At 39.3% G+C, this 20,805-nt stretch overlaps 1 protein-coding gene across 2 annotated transcripts in view; it reads left to right on the top strand.

The window, feature by feature from the left end:
• The window catches only part of SLC39A8 (solute carrier family 39 member 8), an 87,789-nt gene that overhangs the window by 24,062 nt on the left and 42,922 nt on the right, over positions 1-20,805 (top strand). For both annotated transcript variants that reach the window (XM_073639133.1, XM_073639141.1), the window contains exon 3: positions 18,575-18,725. In XM_073639133.1, the coding sequence (XP_073495234.1) occupies positions 18,575-18,725 (151 nt within the window). The remainder of the gene's footprint in view (positions 1-18,574; positions 18,726-20,805) is intronic.

Below are 20,805 nucleotides of genomic sequence, written 5' to 3'. Positions count from 1 at the left end.
TGTCATCATGATGACATCGGGTCACCACAGCAACGATCGGGACCCCGCGCTGACAATGCAGGGTCTCCGATCCAAGAGCAGAGGGGCTGCTGTCCTTCTGCTCACTCGCTAAATGCTGCGATCGCAGCGATCGCAGTATTTAGGGGGTTAAAGTGCCGGGAGCGGTATGGGTACCGCTCCTGGCACTGAGTGCCGGGTGTCAGCTGTTAGAATCAGCTGACATATGGCGGAGATTGTGCCCGCTCAGCCTTTGTGCGGGCGCGATCACATGTCGTAATAATACATACCTGGTCCATAAGTACCAGGGCACAGGGACATATTATTACGTACAACATCAGAAAGGGGTTAAATGCTTCATGCTTCCAACGCCCCAAAGCGGTTAAAAGAAGTGACCTGACTATTCTTCTGGCAGCTTCCAAGCTCTCTTTCTCTTAATGCATACAATTTAAAGGGAAGCTGTCAGTAGGATCATCCCTCCTAAGCCATCTATATGGGCATGTAGATCATAGGAAGCTGAACAAAATGATACCTTGATATCTGCGATACGATGTTTTATCCCAGAGAAATCAACGTTTATCTTATATATAAATTAGCTGTTAAGATCTATGGGCAGGACACAGATCTCCTTGAAAATCGGCTTCCTTTAAGGCTAGGGCCACAGGACCATAGATTCTCTCATTCAAGAGAATTGGGTTGCTTATGCTAATGCACTCCAATCAAACTCTGGTCAGAGTTTGATCAGTGTAAGCACAGTGTGATCCGATTCTCTCGAATGTAAGAATCGGAGCACACTGAGGAGAAGATGGAGAACAAAATTTCTCCACCTTCGCCATTCTGTGAATCCTCAGAAATCGAGTGCAATATGATGATTACCACTCACCCAAAGACATAAATGGACGAGTGTCGTCCGATTTAAGTGTTTTTTACTCATGCTAAATTGATCAGCCGATCTCATGCCCATTAGCACTGCCCCATTACATATCATTGGTCTGAGTGCTATCCAATAAAAAATTGGATAACACTCGTCTGATTAATACAGTGCTGTGAGAGAGCCCTAAATAAAAGGGGGCGTTACCAGTGTGAGACATGTAATGACTGATAGTCTGCTATCCTTCCCGATGTGTGATGTACATGTGAGCTGAGCCCGCACCATATCTTTCATATGCTGGCTATATTCCATAGCCGGCATATTCTTGTAACAGCAGCAACTTGACCATGCTCAAATCGCTGCTGGTTGACTATTTAAATGCCTGACACTGGCATTTAAATAGCTCTTTCACTTGTGCTCATGCTTTGCCAATGGCTTCTCATGGCTGAGGGCCTCCTTGGCTAACATCTTAGTACTCCAATGTGCCAATGGCTGAGCTTCATAGGAGAACATCATTTTTAGTAGTATTACAGTATATAGAAGAATTGATGTAATGCTCAAGTTTATTGAATGAAAATATGAATTTAATTACGTACGGTATGGTAAATGTAGTGAAAAGAAAAAAGATTGGAAAGCAAAGATTGTGTTGTTTCTTTATTGTCTCCGCATTCCCCTAAAAACATACATTAAAAAGCAATCACAATATGACATTAATATAAATGTCAGCTCACCATGCAAAAACAATCCCTCATACACCTCCATCAACAGAAAAATTAAAAAGTTTCCCATCTCAAAAAATGTGACACAAACCAAATGTTTTATTTTTTTACAAATATGTTTTTTCCATCATTTAAAAAAACAAAACAAAGACCAAACTATATTAGTTATGTATTGCTGCAATCATACTGAATTGGAAAATCATGTAGCCAGGTTATTCTTACCCGACAATAAACACCGTAAAAATGCTGGAATTGCATCTTTTTCACCCTTTTAACACTTTTCTTTTAACTATTTTACCGCACTTGTTATTTTTTCCTGTTTTCCAATGCATTGTATGGTTAAAATGAATGGCGTCATTAAAAAAAACTTGTCATGCAAAATAAATTGCTCAAATGTGGCTTTGTCAATGAAAATATAAAAAAGAGAGCAGTAACCAAAACGCAAAACGCAAAATATCAAAATATCACCCTGTCTGGAAGGGGTTAATAAATCTTTCAGGCTGTTGTCTGAACTTCTGTATAGTCCATTAAGAAAACATAACCTAATCTCCATCCACCTATCCTTATTGACAGCTGCCCAGTGTCCCTACTCTCTGCTGCTGCTGAGGTCTCACACTGATCAGTGCAAGCTGCTGCTGTGAGGCTGGGTAGGCAGTAATTAAATACACTTGGACACTCATTCTATAGCTCATTCTAATGCTCATTTTAATATCAGGATTAGGTTATGTGGCAGCTCTGCTCCCGCTGACATCTTTTTTCTATAATTTAGAAAAATAACTAAGAAGAATGGACATGCTACTTCTTTAACCTCTTCACAGTTTCTGAACCTTTAAGCTGATAAAAGAAGTAACAAAAGACTGGACATGTGCACAGCAGGTTGTTTTTAAATAGCTGTGCATTATGTTAATTTTTAGCTGCGGTTTTGTGCCACTTTTCAGGCAGCTTCCATTTGAAATCTCACAAACCATCTCAGAGCCAATGTATTAGACTGAGTTAGGAAGCGATTCATCAAATAAAAACAAAATGTTATTGAAATAATTAAAACAACACAATAAAATAAGCAAAAATAAGCAAAATGCCGTATAGGGGATCCTGAACTATGTATCAATGCTATTATAATACAATTATTTCCAATGGGGGAAACCTATTAGAATACCGGTACAAGGAATATAATTTCAGCTAAGCCTTATAGATCTTATAAATATCAACTCATAGGTCAATAATAACCCCCAGTAGGTATGATCCAGGCAGTACTGAATTAAAGACACTGACGGTCTATCTTGGACCCTATTTTGGTTTTATTTCATGGGTCGCTTCCTAACTCAGTCTAATACATAGGCTCTGAGATGTTTTGTGGTATAAAGTGTGGAGTGCCATCTTGTTAATTGTGGACATTGGTAATTAATTCCATTTGAAATCTGCCTATAAAAGACATTGGGTGAACATACCATTATTCTGCCTTTCCGAAAAGGATTTTCAAAGTAAGTATACCAGCCTTTAAGCAATATCCAAATTGCCTTTTATGAAACACAACTGACGCAGACAGAATATATAGTCAGTCTTTGTAGTGGGCCCTGTTAGAAAAATGACTGCTGATGGGTTAGTGGTATAATGGTATATTGTGTTATCGTAGAAAATGGAGCCAGTATTTGATGTGTATTATGTATTTTAGTGGTGTACTGTATGTAATACATGCGGATGAAATTAGCTTTAGGCCAGTTTCCCATATCTGTAAAACATGGGCCTTTCTCACACTGCTGCCTGACCACTGGGTTTACCAACCTGAGCTAACTGATTCATATGTGCCCATGAAGTAGTTCGCTAAGGTTGGGAGACCCTGCCATCTGCCAGGTATTCCAATATGAAAATTGCCCATTTTTCACTAATGTGTGAAACTGGCCTAAATTGTTCTTCTGGTTTGAAGACAACCCATGAATGAAAAGTTAAAGAGTGAATGAAAAGTTTGTTGAAAAATTGACCTAATGAATTTCTTTATCAGATGAAGGTCGTATCCTATCTATCTCACCTAGATGCATAATGTAACATATGATGGAACGAGCCTAATTTTTTTCTCGTCAATTCTATACCTTTCTCTGTATAAAAAGTGGTAAGTATTGGTGTATAGCTGTCTGTGGGCATCTAAATATGGGAGCTATGTGGGTTACAGATGTAGCTTCTGCTCCTGGCACTGTCACAAAAAAAACAACTTGTATTATAAATGGCGCATGATAGGTGTGGGACATTTTACATTATAATAATAATAATAATAATAATAATTTTTATTTATATAGCGCCAACATATTCCGCAGCACTTTACAATTAAATAGGGACATATACAGACAATATAAACAATACAATGTATCACATTTCAACAGTTACAGGTGGATTGAGGGCCCTGCTCGCAAGCTTACAATCTATATGGAAATGGAGGGACAACAGGTAGAACATGGTCATGTAATAAAAGTTTTCATATTAAGCTGCATGATCCGGTCATCAACCAGGAACTGTCTGAGTGCAGTTACCTTGTGGTATTTGGTGCATGGAGGATGTGGAGACAGATGAATAGGAAGGAGCAGATTATGATTAATATTTAGGAGGGAACAGGGGAGAGTTAGGTTGGTGAGTTGAGGTGATAGGCTTGTCTAAACAGATGTGTTTTTAAAGCACGTTTAAAAACATGGGGGCTAGATATTAGTCGGATTGCTTGAGGTAGTGCATTCCAGAAAACTGGTGCAGCACGAGAGAAGTCTTGGAGACGGAGGTGTGAGGTTCGGATTAATGAGGATGTTAGTCTTAGATCAGTTGTAGAACGGAGGGCACAGGAGGGGTGATAGACAGAAATGAGGGATGAGATAAAGGGCGGTGCAGAACTGTGAAGAGCTTTGTGGGTGAGAGAGATGAGTTTGTATTGTATTCTGTATGTATTCTGTAGTGGATGGGTAACCAGTGCAATGACTGGCACAGTGTGGAGGCCAGGGGCTCCATGTTACACAACTGGTAACCTCATGCATGGTGTAATATACTATGAGCTTACATGTGCTTTGTAGTCATAGTAAAATGTTAATTATGAGAATGTTAAATGTATATTTATCAGTTACTAGGTCGTCATTTTATAACGGACTGACACTTAAAGTTTTAGATCGATATCACAGTTAACTGATGATTCTCCTTGAAAACACGAATGTTTGTATGCATTGCTTAAATTTAGGCATTTGATGAAATTTTTGGCAATTAGGACTGAAAAATGTGAATTTAAAGTTCCAGTAAGAAGAAGATATTCCCTACTTTATATTTCTACCTTTCTACTCAGTCAAGAGTTTGTCCCACGGGGCGGGGGTTATCTCTGTGCACTTTTGATGAATCACAAATATTTTCTAAGGACACAACTTTGCGAAATACATGAGACATTCAACTGCCTGAGATCCTGTACATACCAAGTCCAGCTCACAACTGAGAAAGTGGATTTTACTGAATCCAGTGTCGGCAACCCTGTGAGAAGTTAACAGCCTGACTTACATGTTTGCTCGCATCAGGCTATGTTCACACACATTGTGTTTTTTTCTACAGCTAAATTTGTTGCAAATCTGCTGACAACTTTTCTCTGGCAGGAAAACAGCTGCGTCAAAAATGCAGGTTTTCCTGCGTTTTTTGATGCGTTTTTGCAGCGTTTTTTTCACCACCCTTTATTTCCTATGGGTGAAAAAGCGCTGCAAAAACGCTGAAAGAAGTGACATGCTCTATTTTCCAAAAACACAACCAAGGCAGAAAATATGCAACAAACAAAAAGCAATGTGTGAACTGAGAATTCTCGTTTCTGATAGACTTTGCTGGTACTGCAAGACGCAGCTGTAAATTTGCATAAAAATCTGCTGCAAAATACGCAGCAAAACACAGCGTGTGTGAACATAGCCTTAGTAACAATAAGGTGCTGTATTTTACCCCACTCAGATTGGAAAGGGTAGATGCCTTTCTTTTTACACAGATGTAGATTTACTGAATTAAATATTGCATTACTGTAGGTTTGCTCACTCAACTTGATAAACTTGGATTAAAGAGGACCTATCGCCTCCACATATATTGTGGTATATTAAAGTAAGGTGACTGTAGATATAAATAAACATGAAATAAATTACCATTGGAAGAATAATGACTAAAATTACATGAATTATGTTATGAGAGAATCACAGTTTATGGGAGCTGCCATCTTGCGATTGGCAGCTCAGCGAGCTGTGTTCTAATGAGACACGCACCAGATTCCAGGCTGGTTGATAGGCAAAGCCTCTGTTCAGCAGCAGTGTGGCAACCCTAACAACTCATTTATCACATGGTATTGTTATAGAAAAACAAAAAAGTGTATATAAAGGGGCCTTCAATCTATATATACTATGTGTAGAGCCAGAGAAAAGGCCTACAGAGTAAATACAGCATGTATTACCCATATTGGCTTATAAAAATTCACATTTATAGCTCCTGGCAAAAAATGGATCAAGTGTGCCTATATACAGCAGCTTGCGAAAGTATTCAAAAAAATGACATGGGGTCTTCCCTATTTTTGATAACCAGTGAAGGTAAAGCAGACAGCTGCGGGCTTATGGTCAACACAATTTTTCTGGCAAAAGGTTTTAAAGCATATTTTAAGTCAATTTTGGCTGCTGATTACGAATACGAACTCCGTTTTTGGCTATCACATCAGGATTTCGAGATATTTTCAATTTTTTGATGACAATTACTCCTATCGAATGTTTTTTGATAAAAACACATGATTTTCGGTACTACATTTTGTATATTTTTAATCAAGGAATAACAAAGATTACAAAGTCTATGTACAGTAAATCAAATATACTTACAGAATTAAACTACAAAATATAAAAACACATATATATGGCACACAGATGAATTGCAAATGGCAGTTATTTGAACTTTCTTTTCTTGGCTGATCTGTGATGTACAGCTTCTGGGTTGTCTCTCATCAAGCTCCAGCAATAGTCAGCCATCATATGTGAGTCCCACCGGCCTTGATACCGTTCTTCCATTGTTTTAATGTCCTAATGAAAACGCTCCCCTTGTTCCTCGCTCACATCCCCAAGGTTCTCTGGAAAAAAGTCCAAATGGCTGCGTAAATAGTGAATCTTGATACTCATTCTACATCCAAGATTTCGCAGACTCATTAGTAGCTCTTCCACAATCTCTTCATAGTTGTCTGCTTTCTTATTCCCTAGAAAATTCTGCACCACATTACAAAATGCATTCCAAGCTCTTTCTTCTGTCTCATTCATTGATGTGATAAAATTTGGGTCTCTCATAAGTGTTCTTATTTGAGGTCCATCAAATATTCCAGCCTTTTTCTTCTCTTCACTAAGACCAGGAAAAGTTGAACATATATAGTTAAAGCATTCTCCACTGTGATTGAGAGCTTTGACGAACTGCTTCATCAATCCAAGTTTTATGTGCAAGGGAGGAAAGACAATGTTCTTCTTATCCACTAGAGGATCGTGGATGACATTCTTATCGCCAGATGCCAAACTCTGTCGCTGAGGCCATTCAGCTTTCACCCAATGCTCTGCTGTAGCTCTACTGTCCCAGTAGCACAGAAAACAAGGGTGTTTTGTGTACCCTCCTTGCAGACCCAAAAGAAAGTTGACCATTTTCAAATCAACACAAATTAACCACCCATGAACATTATATTGTAACCTCTCTAGAACAATCTTGATGTTTTTATATTCTTCTTTAAGTTTTACAGAATGACCTATTGGTACAGAGCCATACTTATTTCCATTGTGTAACAGAACACATTTTAAACTTCTTTTGGACCTATCAATAAAAAGCCTCCAATCCCTTGAATCATATGCTGGAAGTCCCCTAAAGAGAAGTAGCCCTTCAATATCAGTACAATAGACAAGCTGGCCATCTGAATGGAAGTACTTCTGCAGTTCTGCTTCCCTGTTACGATAAAATGAGTCACTTGTACCAGGTTTCAACATTCGATTCTCTTTTAGTCTTGAAGCCAATAGTTCAGCAGACTCTTTTTCTAGATAAAGATCTCTAACCAGATCATTCAAAGCAGACTAAGTAAACAGAATTGGTTTGTCACAATCTTCATCACATGGCTGAAAAATATCTGGACTGTCTTCTTCATCAGTATAACAATGTGAGGAGAGATCTGTGTCAACGTTTTCTGGAAGCGCAGTAGATTTTGGAACAGGTATGTCTTCACTATGGGCAACTGGTCGAATAGCTAAAGGGAGACTCGGGTATTGCAAATATTGCTTGTTCTTCTTATTGAAACCTTTTACATCGACAAGGCAGAAATAACAGTCTTCTAAATGATTGCTTGGTTCTCTCCAAACCATAGGAACTCCAAACTGAAGTTTAGCATTATTTCCTTGAGACCATGATCTCAAGCTCTCAATACAGGTTTTGCACACTTTGTGAGGAGCCCAATGCTTGTCTTGGTCTCCAAGTTTTACTTTGAAGTACGCAAAATACACCCTCTTAACAAAGTCAGTAATGTTGCGCCTCTGAGTCTTCACAGTAAAGTTTCCACAGATGTAACAAAAAATATTTGGATCATTTGAGCACTGTCTTTTGCGAGATGTAGAGGCCATTGTTAGATCAGCAAAACATCTTACAGAGAAATACAAGATAAAAGTTGTTAGTTACCTGAGTTGTTCATTGAATTTCTGTCCCACCCCCAACCCCAAAACCTTAGGTATTGATTCACAAACAAAAAACAGAAAACCAGCAGGATAAAAACAATAAGTATCAAAATTCATTGACAATTTCAATAAATAAAACAGTACCTGCACACGACTGTTGTGCACGTTGAAAACTGTTTTTTTACTTTCTTATCATAACAAATGGGAATTATGCATGTTCAAAGAAAACAAAGATATTCTCACATTTATTGGGAGACTAAATGAAAACTAAATTTACCTTAGTGAACCGTATAAACCGGCATTTTTCATACACTACTTATATTTTTCATGGAATTCATGAAAATGGCCTATATACCTATAGCGCAAAAACGTGATGTGATAGAGAAACTATAAGATCAGATTTGAATTCAGCACCCTCAAATTAGTCTAAAACTGTTCTTAAAGTCCATGCCAGAATTTTTTTTTTTTTGTAGACCAGTGTTATCAGACTGGGAAGGTCCATGGTTACTGGGCCCTTCCCAGCCTAAAAATACCAGCCCGCAATTTCCCAAGAATTGGCGTATCAAATGACATATTCTGGCACTTTGCCCGGCTCTTCCCAATTGCCCCGGTGTGGTGGCAATCGGGGTAATGATAGTTGGGGTTGATGACATCTGTGAATTGTCTATGTTATAGTGTGGGGAAGTCTTTATTCAAATAAAGTTTTTTATCTGTGTGTTTTTGTTTTTTATTACCGAATTAGTAATGAGGGTGTCTGACAGACACCTCTCCATTACTAACCCCACAGGTTGATGGCAGCTGTGATTTTTGACAAATCACAGCTTTCATCAACCCCAACTACCATTACCCCAATTGCCACTGCACCAGGGCAATAGGGAAGAGCCGGGCAAAGAGCCAGAATTAGTGCATGTAATAGATGCGCCAATTTTGGGGCGGCTGCGGCTGATATTTTTAGGCTGTGAATGGCCCAATAACAATGGACCTTCCCAGCCTGATAATATAAGCATGCAGCTGTCTGCTTTACCTTAGCTGGTTATCAAAAATAAAGGGGACCCCATGTAATTTTTTTAAATTATTTATTTTTTAAAGCCAGGCTAAAAACACATGCGTAAATGCACTTACAATGCATGTGCTTTTTTTTTTATCTGCGGATTTACCATATCTAATACTCTGACAACAGTGACCTGGGAGTCAGAGATGCATCCAGGAATATTCTCCATGTTGTTCCCATTCCACTTGAGCGCTGTTTCCATCTATTTCCGCAATTTTCCTGCCTCCACAGCCCTACTGTTAGGGTCTTCCGAAAAAATGCCAGTTTCAAGTTACCAATAGACTTACACTATACTTGGTACTCAAGTCGAGCCCGTCCAAGCATCCGACCTGTTCGATTCGAGTACAGAGCACTCGAGCATTTTAGTACTCGATCATCAGTAGTGTCCAGATTTGTTTATTATTTTAGTAGTAAAAAGACTTTGAAATGTTTAGGGAAAAAAATTGCTGCCATTGCTTTAAACCTGAATTTTTTTTTTCTGGCGACAGAGCAGTGTGAGGGCTTATTTTTTTATGGCCCTTAACTGATGTTTTTATTGATACCATTTGAAGGACATTTTGTTAGCCTTTATTGCATTTTTTGGGGAAGTGCATTGACCAAACATTGGCAATTTTGACTTTCCGACTTTTTTTATTTTCAGCATTTAATGTACAGTTTAAATAAACGTATAATTTGAAAGATGGGACATTATTGGACATGACGATACCAAATATGTCTATTCTTTCAATTTTTCTATTTCTTTATTTTTGAAAGGAGGAAGGGTGGATGACAAAATTTTATATGTTTTTAATTTTTTTTATACAGTACAGACCAAAAGTTTGGACACACCTCATTTAAAGATTTTTCTGTATTTTCATGACTATGAAAATTGTACATTCACACTGAAGGCATCAAAACTATGAATTAACACATGTGGAATTATATACTTATCAAATAAGTGTGAAACAACTGAAAATATGTCTTATATTCTAGGTTCTTCAAAGTAGCCACCTTTTGCTTTGATCACTGCTTTGCACACTCTTGGCATCCTCTTGATGAGCTTCAAGAGGTAGTCACCGGAAATGGTCTTCCAACAATCTTGAAGGAGTTCCCAGAGATGCTTAGCACTTGTTGGCCCTTTTGCCTTCACTCTGCGGTCCAGCTCACCCCAAACCATCTCGATTGGGTTCAGGTCTGGTGACTGTGGAGGCCAGGTCATCTGGCGTAGCACCCCATCACTCTCTTTCTTGGTCAAATAGCCCTTACACAGCCTGGAGGTGTGTTTGGGGTCATTGTCCTGTTGAAAAATAAATGATGGTTCAACTAAACGCAAACCTGATGGAATAGCATGCCGCTGATGCTGTGCTAGCCATGCTGGTTCAGTATGCCTTCAATTTTGAATAAATCCCCAACAGTGTCACCAGCAAAGCACCCCCACACCATCACACCTCCTCCTCCATGCTTCACGGTGGGAACTAGGCATGTAGAGTCCATCCGTTCACCTTTTCTGCGTCGCACAAAGACACAGTGGTTGGAACCAAAGATCTCAAATTTGGACGCATCAGACCAAAGCACAGATTTCCACTGGTCTAATGTCCATTCTTTGTGTTATTTAGCCCAAACAAGTCTCTTCTGCTTGTTGCCTGTCCTTAGCAGTGGTTTCCTAGCAGCTATTTTACCATGAAGGCCTGCTGCACAAAGTCTCCTCTTAACAGTTGTTGAAGAGATGTGTCTGCTGCTAGAGCTCTGTGTGGCATTGACCTAATCTCTAATCTGAGCTGCTGTTAACCTGCGATTTCTGAGACTGGTGACTCGGATAAACTTATCCTCAGAAGCAGAGGTGACTCTTGGTCTTCCTTTCCTGGGGCGGTCCTCATGTGAGCCAGTTTCTTTGTAGTGCTTGATGGTTTTTGCAACTGCACTTGGGGACACTTTCAAAGTTTTCCCAATTTTTCGCACTGACAGACCTTCATTTCTTAAAGTAATGATGGCCACTCGTTTTTCTTTACTTAGCTGCTTTTTTCTTGCTATAATACAAATTCTAACAGTCTATTCAGTAGGACTATCAGCTGTGTATCCACCAGACTTCTGCACAACACAACTGATGGTCCCAACCCCATTTATAAGGTAAGAAATCACACTTATTAAACCTGACAGGGCACACCTGTGAAGTGAAAACCATTTCTGGTGACTACCTCTTGAAGCTCATCAAGAGAATGCCAAGAGTGTGCAAAGCAGTCATCAAAGCAAAAGGTGGCTACTTTGAAGAACCTAGAATATAAGACATATTCCCAGTTGTTTCACACTTTTTTTGTAAAGTATATACTTCCACATGTGTTAATTCATAGTTTTGATGCCTTCAGTGTGAATGTACAATTTTCATAGTCATGAAAATACAGAAAGATCTTTAAATGAGAAGGTGTGTCCAAACTTTTGGTCTGTACTGTATTTCTTTCTATTTTTTCGTCCTCCTAGGGGATTTTAACCTGCAGTTGTTTGATCACTAATATTATATACTGCAATACCAATTTATTGCTGTATAGTGCAAAATTCTGGCTATACTATGAAGCCCAACCTGTGGCTGACCTTCATGGAAGGACTAACACAGCAGTTATAGGGTCATTCAACAAGCGCCAGCTGCCGTAGTAACTAATTGGTTCCACGTGATCACGTTCGGATGCAACGGGAGCTGGTACGTGTGCACACCGACAATGACATCATTTAAAATGCTGCTGTCAAAGATTGACAGTGAAATTTAAATGATTTAACTACTGCGATCAGAGCAAGCTCTGGTCACTGCAGATACAGACAGATATTATATATGTAACACAGACATAATCTGCCTGATTTGAAGCAGGCTCAGCTCCTAAACTAGCTTCATGTTTTGATTAGCGACCTATGAGAAAAATGTACATCATGGGCCGTTAAGCGGTAATCTATAAAATAAAAATCCACTAAAAAGATTTGTAAAAGCATGTTATCAAGCATAAACTGGAAATAGTGCATATTGTGCCAAATTTGAAGTGAATATGGCATGATAAGTTTAACTCAACTTGCTAAGCAGAGTAAGGCTGCGTGCACACGATGCGTTTTTCATGCGTTTATGCTGCGGAATTTCCGCAGCGGAAACGCATCAAAAACACATGGTAATCCGCACCCCATGGTCCCCAATGGCATTCCGCAATGTCAATGCACATGCTGCGGATTTTTCCGCAGCGTTTCTGCAGCGCAAATAAATCCGCAGCATGTTCATTAATTTTGTGGAAGCGCCGCCATTGACTTGCATTGAGACGCATAGAATGCGCGTCTGTACATTTGTACAAGTGGCTTCTATGCGTCTCTATGTGCGGATGGTACCCAGTTCTGGAGGAGAGAAGACTCTCATCCAGACCTGGGTACCATTGTACCTGTGAAAAAAAGAATAAAATAACAAATAAAGTTTATATTCACCTGTCCGGCGGCCCCTGCAGCGCTTCTCCTTCCAGGACCTGAGATGACGTCGCGGTCATGTGACCGCAGGCTGTCTCGCGAGATGCCGGAAGTAGCGCGACAACACATGCGACTGCTCACGCGGCGGGGGATCGGTAAGTATAGCTTTATTTTTTGATTTTTACAGTCACACTGTATAAATCCATGCCGTTTGCATGGATTTATATAGTGTGACCTAGTTGTCAAGCACTTTCCAAGTGATGCTATCGCCTGGAAAGTGCTTGTCAGTCCGCATGCGGAAACACATGCGTTAACGCATGTGGATACGCATGTGAATCCGCATGTATTCTGCAGGAAAAACGCATGCACAATCTGCATGTGTTTTTTCTGCCAGGGAGATGCAGAAATGCTGCAGAAATTTTCTGCTTCATTTCTGCATCGTGGGCACATAGCCTAAAGATGGAATAACCAAATGATATAAAGTCAAAAAAGATAACAGAATATATAACATGTAAATTGAACAGGATGGCATTGATGGCAACTGATTTAAATCACCACTCTAGCAGGTTTTTTTTTCACCACTGGAGTGGCTCTTTAAACGTAAGTCCCCTGCCCCAAATCATATACTTACCCTCCGCTGTCTTGACCATTTTTCGGTGCCGCTCCTGTCCTGCGGTGCCATCTTGTGAGCTTACCTTCTGAGAGGCCAGAACTCAGAAGCTACTTCACAAGCTCTCAATGCAAGTCTATGAGAAGTCTATGAGAGTCAGAACGAGGCCAGAACGAGGCTTTCATAGACTTACATTGATTAGTGACCTCCAGCTAGCTCCATGAAACACTGGAGCCGAAGGTCACAAACTGCAGGAGTCGGACGGAAGTGGCAGCGAAAACAGATGAAAATGCCTGAAGGTGCATATCAGACAAGGGGTAGGGGACTTGGATTTTAAGCACCACTCCAGCGGTGAAAAAACCCAAAAGCTAGAGTGGTGCTTTAATTTACATATAAAACTGAACAATTTTTCATCAGTAGAACACAACTAATAAAGCTAAAGTAATATCTCACTCAGAGGTTCCCACTTTGAAATATAAAAGTTCTGGTTTGAGAGGTATCTAGTTTACAGGACACTGTGTTGTGTCTACTGTAATGGTGGTACTACTAGTAAGTCAAACACTTGTCAAATACAGGCCCTCGTGGGGTCAATGCATTCTTAAAAAGAAAGAAAAATGAGGAGAATAACAGAATATTTTGTAGGGTTATGATACAGGGTAGGCATAGAAATATATTACAGTGCAAAAACTAAATGCTGCAAAATAAGAATTCTTTCAAAAATAGAAGTGTTAAATTATCATTTAACAAAATACAAAGTGAATGAACAAAAGAGAAATCTAAATCAAATTAATGTTTGGTTGGACCACCCTTCTAGGTACACTTGCACAAAGTCAGAGATTTTGTAGAATTATAGTCAGGAGTATGAGTACCCAATTAAACCAGATTAGTAATAATGATAATCATCTTCATCTGTAGTTTGAAATACAGGCCTTCACTGAAACAGTAACAGTTATGTTGGAAATTAAAAGGGAACCCGTCACTAGATTTTCCCTCTATAAACTTATTTCACCACCTTTATTTCATGTTGAATAGCACTCCAGCAACAAAGAAAATATCTTTTATAATCCTCCCAAGTCATATGCTAATTGCTGCAGTCTGTTCCAATGGATGTGGCTTGTCTCTGCTTTGCTCCTCCACTGTCCCTGCAATCTCCATCCTCCTGCTTTGATTGAGGTGGCTGACGTCTCTCATGTCGTCCACAGTCTGCTTAACTCTGGCACATTCATAGCTGAGAATAGGAGTTGTGCAGGTGCAAAAAACGCTGTGAATGGCACAGTAGGCATAAAACACGTCAATCAAGGTAGGAGAGCCTGTGATTGCACGGACAGAAAAGTTTCCGAGCACAGACCAGCAACATCTGTCGGATCTGACTGAGCCAATTAACATATAGCGCTGGAGGATTATGAAACGTATGTTCTTATATATGAGAGGGAGCTGGACACGTATGAACAGGTTGATGGAGTGCTGTTCTAGACAACTAAAGGTGGTGGATTTATTTCATATAGGGAAAACCTGCTCATAGAAATCATAGAAATTAATCATAGAATTAATCTCAGTTTCCCTTTACAACTGGGTGAGGAACAGCCAAACTCTGTTACAAAGGTGAGGTTGTGGAAGACAGTTTCATGTCGCAAGACATACACCACATCAAGATGGATCACAGCAGTAATATATTATGCTGCATGAGCCAAGTCTCTCCCAGGTAAAGAGTTCAAAGCAGACTGGGGTTTCAAGATGTGCAGCTCAAGTTGTTTTGAAGAAGTTGATGAGGACTGTAGGAAGGAAAATGCAGCAGATGAATGACACATCATGCTTACATTCAGATCGGAAGATGTCCAGCAGCGACATCAGCTCACAACTGTCAGTAACCAGTGGGACCCATATGTACCCATTTACTGTGCTAAGAAGACTGGCCAGAAGTGGTCTTCAAGGAAGAATTGAGACAAAAAAGCCATAAATTTAACAGAGAAACAAGGCCAAGCAACTCAACTGTGCTCAAAATTTGGGCTGCAGAAAAATGGCAGCAGGTGCTCTGGACTGATGTGCCAAATATTTGTCTGTACAAAAGGCAGTTTGCTTGTTGAAGGGCTAGAAAACAGTACAATAATGAGTGTCTGCAGGCAAGAATGAAGCATTATGGACTGAGGTGTATCTAGGTTTTCTGGCACCTGGGGCAAGAATTCAGTTTTGGCGACCCCCCCCCGCCCCTGCCCCGAGCACACATGTGATTTGCACACTTAGTCACATGCCGCCGAGCTGCTCTTCCTAATTCTCCCAATGTTCAGTGGAAAACAGAGAAGTAGGAAGAGAAGCTCATTGTCTCATGACCATAAGTATGAAAATCACATATGAGTGAAGAGGCCATGTGATGAGTGCTGAATCCTGACAGTGAGGATATTACACGCCGTTAGGATTGGCATAGAATCATAGAATCATAGAATCATAGAATGGTAGAGTTGGAAGGGACCTCCTGGGTCATCTGGTCCAACCCCCTGCTCAAAGCAGGATTCACTAGATCATCTCAGACAGATGTCTGTCCAGCCTCTGTTTGAAGACGTCCATTGAAGGGGAACTCACCACCTCTCGTGGCAGCCTGTTCCACTCATTAATCACCCTAACTGTCAAAAAGTTTTTTCTAATATCTAATCTGTGTCTCCTCCCATTTAGTTTCATCCCATTGCTTCTAGTCTTTCCTGTGCAAATGAGAATAAAGATGATCCTTCTACAATGTGACAGCCCTTGACATATTTGTAGACAGCTATTAAGTCTCCTCTCAGTCTTCTTTTTTGCAAGCTAAACATTCCCAAATCCTGCAACCGTTCCTCATAGGACATGGTTTGCAGACCAGTCACCATTCTGGTCGCTCTTCTCTGAACTTGCTCCAGTTTGTCTATGTCTTTTTTAAAATGTGGTGCCCAAAACTGTACACAGTATTCCAGATGAGGTCTGACCAAAGAGGAGTAAAGACCGATAATGACTTCACGTGATCTAGACTGTATGCTTCTGTTAATACATCCCAAAATTGTATTTGCCTTTTTTGCTGCTGCATCACACTGTTGACTCATGTTCAGTCTATGATCTATTAGTATACCTAAGTCTTTTTCACATGTACTGTTGCTTAGCTCTATTCCTCCCATTCTGTATATGCTTTTTTCATTTTTATTGCCCAGATGTAGTACTTTGCATTTTTCCCTGTTAAAAACCATTCTGTTGGTTGCTGCCCACTGCTCCAGTTTATTTAGGTCTTTTTGAATCCTCTCTCTCTCTTCTCTAGTATTAGCTATCCCTCCTAGCTTTGTGTCATCAGCAAATTTAATCAGTTTACCCTCAATTCCTTCATCTAAATCATTGATAAAGATGTTGAACAATACAGGTCCCAGGACGGAGCCCTGTGGTACCCCACTTGAGACATTCATCCAGCTGGATGTGAAGCCATTTACAACCACCCTTTGAGTCCGATCACTAAGCCAGTTATGAATCCACCTAACAGTTGCCTGGTCCATTGCATACTTGGTCATTTTTTCAATAAGGATGGTGTGAGATACTATGGGGCTTCATTTTATAATGATAGCCCTATGCTATGGGGCTTCATTTTATAATTAAACAGCTTGTCCAGGATTGAGATGAAAGTTTACAGTTACTCTATATGACTGAAGGCTTCTGAATTCTTACAGCGTACGCACTGCATACTTTTAGGATTCTCCCTTGCACATGTATGCAATTTGTATACTTCTGGCCACATTCCAACTAGACTTGTCTGGCCTTGTTGAATTCATTTTCATTGAGTGAGGCCACGCATGTGTAGTCGGCACGTAACTGCAAGTATGCAAATCACCGTCATGAGAGAATCCTGACAGTGTGCAGTGAGCACTGTGAGAATTCAGAAGTCTGCAGTCACATAGAATGACTGCAGACTATCACAAACTTGGACAACCCCTATAATGCTCCTAACATAAATAAAAATATAAGAATTAGTATCACAAAAAAAATTTACATCCAGGTATCTGATAGAGGATGTTGTCTCTGGAGTCGTTTTCTTTCCTTTCTTCTTCATCTTGTCCAGACTCCATGATGAGTTTTCACATCCACAGCTCGTCCCCCTAGATACGCCTCTGACTGTGGAGGTTCATGGTAATTTTGGGGCTCAATTTCAGCAAATGGAGTTGGGGATATGGTCAGGAATAATGGTGTTCTCAATTCTGTAAAACAGCTACTTATACAGCATGCAATACCATCAGGGAGGTGTCTGATTGGTTCCAAATTTATTCTGCAGCAGGACAATGACCCAAAATACACAGCCAATGTCCTCAAGAGCGATTATCTTCAATAAAAGTTTTCACAATGTGACACTAAAGGACAACTCAAGGACTTCTATTTATTTAATTGTACAGAAACCTTTTAGAAACGTCCCAATTTCTACTCTGTTTGGTATTGAGGCTTCTACTAACAGGACAATGTTGTCTACAAATATGCAGCATTTTCTGTGAAAGCTTTGTCTGTTAAAAGGAAAAAGGTCAATGAAATGCATTTCTTATCTGTTTAACTCTGTGCACAGGCACAGTGAAACAAATGTTATCTTCAAAATGGTCTCAGTCATCACTTTTCACACTTTCTAATGTCACTCCCTTCTCCTTAATCTGATGCCAGTAAGCGTTTACTTACAACCTGCTATCTCATCCCAAACACAATTTACCCATTTTAATATTTTACTTAATGAGATGTTTTCTTTTGAAATCGGCATTAAATAGTCATAAATTGTATTTGGAGGCTTACTAGACGCCTAGTGCTATGCTATATGCAGTATTTCCGGGAGTATCCAATATTCATGTAACACTCTCCTGTAATATTATAACGATAACAGTTATGATGTACATATAGTAAGATGCATATGATAAAGTAGTGTGAAGAAACATGCAGGAGATATCAATCACACAGAAAGAAATGAAAGAGCATTTCTGGATTTCATTATACATTTATATACTCTGAAAATGATCTGCTTTGGGATTTGGCAACAGAGGACTTTATGGTGCCTACTGCCTTATTTTTACTTGGGTTGTACAATAAAGGAGAGAGGAACACTTATCTGTTACAGTTCATCACTGGTGGTCTTTGTGGGGGTCAAGGAACAAAAAACAAAAATCTAACCATGAAGAAAATTAAAAGACTATCAGAATACTTTATAAGTATGCTTACTCAGAGTCATAAAAGATATGGAACCTATTCAGTAGTTTTTCATATAATAATGGTCTTTTTCTCTTTCAGTGTTATACCAATGAAGAAATATTTGCTCATTATGGAAACCAAATTTCAGACGTAAACTTCAGAGAAGCCTGCCCTGCCCTATTATATCTAATGTTTACTCACCCATGTACATACGAAGAAGAACCAAGTGAAAAGCCCACCCCTGCACAAGGTACAGTCCACTTACATTCTCAACTGCAAAATGTGTTATTGAAATGCGATATAAATCCTCCCTATATTTCACACCTATACTTCTAGAAGTTTACAAAAAGTGTTATTTTTTATTTTTTTGCACAAGTAGATACATATACTATCAGCAGAGTCTCCAAAACATTTTCTCAAGAGTATTTTTTAGATTAATGTGGTAATCCCATCTGGAACATTTCTGACATATCAACAGATTATGGCATAAATGTCTTATAGATATTGATCCCTGCATTTTATGAGGGCAAGCACCTGGGATGTGTTCCTTATATATAGAAAGGTCCCAGCAGTGGCCTAGTTTGGGTTGTCGGCACCTGGGGTAAGGTTGACAACCCAAACATGAACCCCTCAAGGCCATGAACCTCTAGTGGTTTGGGAGTTCCTTCTATAATTCCATTATCTCCCAAGAATACGGATTGTAATTTGAGGAAAATACTGATGTCGTTATAGTTTACACTTTGACCTCCTATTTTTTTTTCAGTTTATTGCTAAAATTGAAAAAATAAAAGTTATACTTTGTTTTTTTTTTATTAATTTTTTTAGGTAACTAACAATTTTATCACCCTAACCCTATCCCTTAATCTAACCCTAAACCTAACCTAGCTCTAGCCCTAACAATAGCTTTAAGTCTATCCCTAGTTTTAAGCCTAACCCTAAACCGATCCCTAACCATAGGGTTAAAAAGTGGAAAAATACAAGAGCAACTTTAAGTAAAGAATGAAGACAGTATTGAATCATGTGCACTGCACTTGATTCAATACAGTCTTCATTCATTATATGCTAATCTTCTGTCATGTCCATCACTGCTTATGAAGAGTGCAGTAATGAAGATGAGTTTGCTTTCAGCTACTGTACTCTGCATAGGCAGTGACTGAGATGACAAAGAGCACTGGATTATACTGAGCTTTGTCATTTTGGTCGCCGCCTATGCAGAGCACAGCAGGCTATGGTAAACTCATCTTACCTGTTGCAATCGCAAGCAGCTTCAGGCAGACACTCACTCTGTGCTTACAGGTGTAGTGGTATGGGGAAGAGCCAGGAACGATATTTTGCGCCCCCATAGACTGTGGCACCTGGGACAACTGCCGCCTGGCCCAAGTGACACTACGCAAGTGGGAACCAGCTATAAGACACACATATATCATACATTTATGCCATATCCTATCAGTATGCTGCAAGAGCTCAAGATGGAAGATCTCCTCTTCTAGTATTTTAAGCTGTAGAAAGTTGCATATCTTATATGCTTTGCGGACTTCTAAGAAAAACTACAATAATTGGAGAAAGATTTCCTGGTGCCATTGGTTTCCAAAACTACCAATTTACTGAGAAAGCAAACATAAGTGCTACATTTGACCCTGACATCAATCCCCACGGATATATCATTTATCATCTATTTAGTAGGTAGATAATAAATGATAGCAGCTGATGTACCCTTTTAAACACTTTTAAGCTTTCTGCTTTTGTTTCTCTCCAGTCCCCACTCTTCTTCCAAGAACCTTGTTTTTTTTTGTAGACATAGCCGTATGAGGACTTTTTTTGTCAGAGATGAGTTGTAGTTTTGAACGATACCATTTACTTTACCAAATATTGTACTGAGATATGGGCAAAAAAGTCCAAGTGGGTGAAGTGATTAAATAAAATACAACTGGGCCATTGTGTTTTTGGTGGGGTTCACTTTTACAGAGTTCATCCTGCTGTAAAAATGACTAGGTAACTTGATTCTTTTGTTAAGTATAATTATGGCTAAACCAATCGCGTACAGTTTTTCTTTATAGTGTAGTGGTTAAAAAAATTCAGAACTTTGAAAAAACAAATTTGGTTTGTGATGTCATTTTCTAAGTCCTATAACTTTTTTATTTCTTCATCCCTGGACTTGTGAGGGTTTGTTTTTTTGCATGGTGAGCTGATGTTTTTATTAATGTTATTTCGGAGTACATACAATTTGACTGCTTTTTTATTGCATTTTTTGGGGAAGTTGTGGTGGCAAAAAAATGACAATTCTGGCGCTTCTATTTTTTCTCTTTACTTTATATAACTTATGGGTTAAT

Source organism: Phyllobates terribilis, unplaced genomic scaffold (assembly GCF_046119375.1).
Source record: "Phyllobates terribilis strain yellow unplaced genomic scaffold, ASM4611937v1 Scaffold_1__5_contigs__length_1240528914, whole genome shotgun sequence".
Taxonomy (NCBI): Eukaryota; Metazoa; Chordata; class Amphibia; order Anura; family Dendrobatidae; genus Phyllobates; species Phyllobates terribilis.
The sequence above is the reverse complement of the archived record's forward strand: the minus strand, read 5'-3'. Positions and strand labels throughout refer to the sequence as shown.